General features: G+C 31.4%; 1 protein-coding gene across 1 annotated transcript; it reads right to left on the bottom strand.

Moving 5' to 3' along the window:
* Positions 1-60: 60 nt before the first annotated feature.
* LOC110282593 (jerky protein homolog-like) lies at positions 61-1,743 on the bottom strand. The gene is made up of 4 exons (XM_043055214.2): positions 1,726-1,743; positions 837-1,290; positions 641-721; positions 61-599 (listed from the first exon to the last, which is right to left on the bottom strand). Exons 1-4 carry the CDS (start codon positions 1,741-1,743, stop codon positions 61-63), a joined length of 1,092 nt encoding a protein of 363 aa, XP_042911148.2.
* Positions 1,744-4,775: the final 3,032 nt, after the last annotated feature.

The raw sequence follows: 4,775 nt of genomic DNA, 5'->3' as shown, positions 1-4,775 counted from the left end.
TAAAATGAACATATTACCTTAAAATCCTTTATTCTTTAGTATAATGACGTAAAAGATTCTTTACAATTTAAAAAAATTGTCAATTTTTTGTTGCTTCAGTATATTACTTCTCTTTGTTGATGCGATAGTCAGCCAACGCTTCAAAAGCAAAACATCTGCAGGGGTGGCTTCAGTTTGCTGTTCTACATATTTTAAGGCTAGTTCTAAGGCTGCAGAACCTTCACTATGAGATATTTTTTTTTCTGATAACGAAGAGTCGTTTATTTCTGTTTCATATTCTTCCTCATCTTCTGTCATTTCTATAATACTTGAGTCTGTTATTTCCAGCTTGTCGTCACTATTTAGCCATTCATTTAGATTAACTGCATTAGAGTTTTCGCAGCCTGGCAATTTCTTCATCAAATCTTTCAAAGCAATTGTTTCACTATCATCATCATTAATTTTCTCAATAGGCGTTACCAATTCAGGTAGAAACTTAGTCCACGATTTAATTACTGTCGTAGGTTGAACTTCTTCCCAAGAATCTGCTATCCAGTAGACAACATCTCTCAGACTTACATTCCTCAAAACATCCGCAACACTTTCATCATCAGACTGACCTTGTACATTGTACCTTGTACATGACCTTGTACCTACTAACTTGTAACATTGGCAGGAAAATATATAGCACGGATTTCACCACAACGTAGCTCATCATCGTCCGGATGAGATGGAGCGTTATCTAAAAACAAAATTGCTTTGCAAGTCAAATTTTTTTTTTCTCAATGCCTTCCGTGTTTCTGGAACAAAATGTTCTGAAACCCATTGTTTGAAAATTTCTCGATTCATCCATGCACTTTTCTGATTTGTGTAATGTACTGGTAAGGCTTCTTTAGTGATGTTTTTTAAGGCTCTAGGTTTGGCAGATTTGCCAATCACAGTCAGTTTCATTTTATGATTTCCAGATGCATTGGCGCATGCTAAAATGGTTAATCGTTCCTTCCGTTTTTTGTGACCTGGAGCTGAATTTTCCTCTTTTGAAGCAAGGGATTTTGAGGGCAACATCTTAATGTTCAAACCTGTTTCGTCACAGTTATATAACTGGTCAGGTGTGAGCTTTTCCGTCAATATAATGTCTTCAATCCGTTTTTGAAATGCCTGCACAGCTGACGTATCTGCAGAGAGTATTTCATTGCAAATATTTAGTTGACGTACACCATATCGTTTTTTCCAACGGTCTAACCAACCAACGCTTGCTGCGAAATCTTCTTCTCCTTCTTTGAACTGATTTCTGAAAAACACAGCTTTTTCCTGAAGAATAGGGCTACTTACAGGAGTACCTTTGCTACGCTTTTGGTTGCTAGGGGGAAAATTTGGCACCTCGAATTAAGCGGAACCTCGGACTTCTGAGACTCGAACTTTCGAGACTCTACTGTATATATATATATATATATATATATATATATATAATAACAGGGCTACATCCCTGCTATCATTGTGGTATTCAGCTTTAATAATGCAGTCAAAAGTCATAATACGTTATAAAAAGGTTTATTTAAAGGTAGGCTCGTCGTTATAACAGTTCACATCTCCACTCCACATGGAAGGGGTGTGTGGACAAAACTCCGGATGGTTCCGGCAGATGTTTATTGGAACACGTTATTCAGCAAGAGACATGAGAAAAACCTTCGGTCTCGCATTAAATACTTACAGATTTTGATGTAATTAGGTTCCAGTCATACTTACCTTTGTAACTCTACGCATTATGGGAAATCATTTACTGCTTCCTAATATGGAAGTGAAAGAGGAACAAGATTCTAAAAATAATTTCTCCTTCGAAATATAAATCTAATTATGATTCAATGGTATGTTTTCAGCCTTGAAGTCCCAAAATAGAATTTCTACGAGATTTTAAATTTCTTTAGATTGAAGTGTACTTCAGAAACGTAAATACATAATCTAAGTACGACAGTATACGATCTTAAGAAAAATGTGCTTAGAGCTCAAGGGCAGAATGTTTCAGCTTTACGCGATCACCTTTTTTTTCTGCAATTTCAAGCTATTGGAAATATCCTTTGAAAATAAAATGATGCATATATTTTTTATTTTACAATTCTAGTTTTAAAGAACAAATTTTCTATTATTATATATTTTTAAAGTTAAATTAAACCTTTCTTTATTCAGAACAGATAGAGGATGACTTCACAATGACTCTTCTTATGCCGAAAATTTTCTCTGATCCACGAAAGGTTAAAGGAATGTTTGAGCTTTTCAAACGGTAAGAATTTTGCTGTTCTTTGCTTGGCTTATTCAAACCAAACCAAAGAGACCACGCCCCACTTATTCAACAGCTGCCCTTCAGAGGCAACTATACAATCTAAGATGAGAGAGAAGCGATGACAGAGCAGCATAAGCCTTCTCATTTCCGTTAAAAATTGGGCTCTTAAGGTGACCTGCACTAAGTCTATAGATAGAGTGGTCTTAGCTAGTCTTGGACAGGAGCACTGCAAACACAGTCCAGGGGTGGGGTTCTCCAGTGATTAAAAAAATTTCAAAACTGATAATTTAAAAATCAATAGAGTTCAAGGCTATTGCGCGTAATAATTTGACTAAATTTGTTTAGTTACGAAAATTATGAAAGTGTCTTCGATAGAAAAAAACTTCTATTTATAGATGGATCTTCCAAAAAACTTAAACGCTGAGCGCCGATTGAAGTGTTGTATTTTTTATTTATAAATAATGGTTTTACGAAAGGCAATAACAGATTGGAGAGACCAAACTGGTAGATATTATTCGAATTATATTATTTTTCTTAAGAAATTTGCTTTAAATTTGATTCCTATAATATCAGAAATATTTTCAAAACTTTTCATTTTTAATTAGTTAATAAAGTTAGTAGTTAAAATTTATCAGATCAGTTACGGATTTTGACAGTTGAAGTTTTTTCAAAGCTGTTGCAAAGTCATGTCTCTTAATATTAATTTATTTTAATCAAATGTAAAGAATAAAAAAATACTTTGAAGTAGGAAAATTTCAATACTTCTTCAGTAACAAAATAAAAGGGATTGTAGTTTTATAAAACCACAGGAAACGTTTCTAAAACAAGCATGACCCCTTCATTTTCAACTTGTATTGTTCTATATATTTTACGTAATTTTAAGTTTTTGAGTTAAAGATTTTGCGCTGCAAAACAAATTGCTGTTTTGTGAGTTTATTCTTACATTGCGAAGACAAGTTTTTATTAAGGGGTTATAGTGTAGAGTGAAAATAACTAGAAATTTTGTAATTTAAAAGGAAAATACTTGTAGATGCGTGCTTATTTTCTTGACATGTTCTGTTCTAACTATTGAAGAAATCAAATTTTGCTGAACATGTGTAATATTGATTCATACATTAGATTTTTCTTAATAAGGTAATTGTATTTATTGGGTCAAAACAAAAAAAACTTTATTGTTAGGAGCTCCAAGAAATTGCCTTTTGAAACACCTAAGTTTTAAAATATTTCTCATGTTTCATTTTTTAAAAACTGAATTTATGAAATAAGTAAACTTTTTAAAAATATTACTCATTTTATTCAAATTAAACTTTAGGAGGGACAAGTACATACATATTCAAGATTTTTGGTGTGGTGTAAAGCTTACGTTGATAAAAAAACAAAATAGGTTGAAAGTAAATTTATTCCAGTTTAATCTTCTTACAAGATAAATATTTGACAAAACGGTAACAAATAATCAGAACAATAGTGAAATACTATGCATCTAAAATAACAAAAATCCAGTGAACAAATACGTACAAATAAAAACAAATTATCATTAATAACGTTTTTGCTTAAAATGAAGCTGTTAGGAAAAATAATAATTCAAAATATTAAAAATTTGATTTATCATTAAGGTGATTCTACTTAAAAGTGTTATTTGCTTACATATCGACAATTAAAAACGCATACAACTATTCAGATAACGAAACTTCGGATGCGAGTGAAAAAAATCTATTATCACAGAGCCTATCTATTATGTGATGCACTTATGTTCTACCTTGGATAGGTTCTCATTACTGCAATATTTATAAAGGCAATACCAGAAATATTAAATACCACATTTACTTAAGCAGTACTTGAGTTAATAATGCTGCTTTTTTTACGACTATCTTTATTAGTCTTAGCAATTATCGATATTAATCCGTAAAAAAAATTTGCGATATTATTATTGAAGTTAAATTGTTGTTTAATGTTCTAAGTACGACTTTCGTTATTAGTTTTAAAAATTATCGATATTAATCAGTAAAAAAAAATTGCCCTATTATTATTGACGTTGAATTGTTGTTTAATGTTTTAAGCACGACTTTCATTGTTAGTTTTAAAAATTATCGATATTAATCCGTAAAAAAAATTGCCATATTATTATTGACGTTGAATTGTTGTTTATGTTCTAAGTACGACTTTCGTTATTAGTTTTAAAAATTATCGATATTAATCCGTAAAAAAATTGCCATATTATTATTGACGTTGAATTGTTGTTTAATGTTCTAAGTCGACAATGAACTTTCTCGTGCTTGGAATTATCTGATTGCCAAATTTCATCGCTTTCATTCGGATTGTTTTTATCTCTCTCTCTTTGTATATATATATATTTGTCTGTATATATATACATTTGACTACTCTGCCGAACTACTCTGCCGTGAACTACTCTGCCGTGCAATAGAAAAATCAACGTAAGTCTCCTCCGAAATTATACATTACTTGATTAATGAGCGGTAAGTAGGATGTAGTTTTAAAAAAATCATTCTTAATTTTATTT

This window comes from Parasteatoda tepidariorum, chromosome 5 (assembly GCF_043381705.1).
Source record: "Parasteatoda tepidariorum isolate YZ-2023 chromosome 5, CAS_Ptep_4.0, whole genome shotgun sequence".
NCBI lineage: Eukaryota > Metazoa > Arthropoda > Arachnida > Araneae > Theridiidae > Parasteatoda > Parasteatoda tepidariorum.
Note: the sequence above shows the minus strand (reverse complement) of the source record. Positions and strands in the feature narration are given on the sequence as shown.

Coding starts and splice junctions, on each gene's coding strand:
- LOC110282593 (XM_043055214.2), bottom strand. Junction 722..836: donor ACATTACACAAATCAGAAAA/GTGCATGGATGA, acceptor TTTTGTTTTTAG/ATAACGCTCCATCTCATCCG. Junction 600..640: donor TTTTCCTGCCAATGTTACAA/GTTAGTAGGTAC, acceptor ACAATGTACAAG/GTCAGTCTGATGATGAAAGT.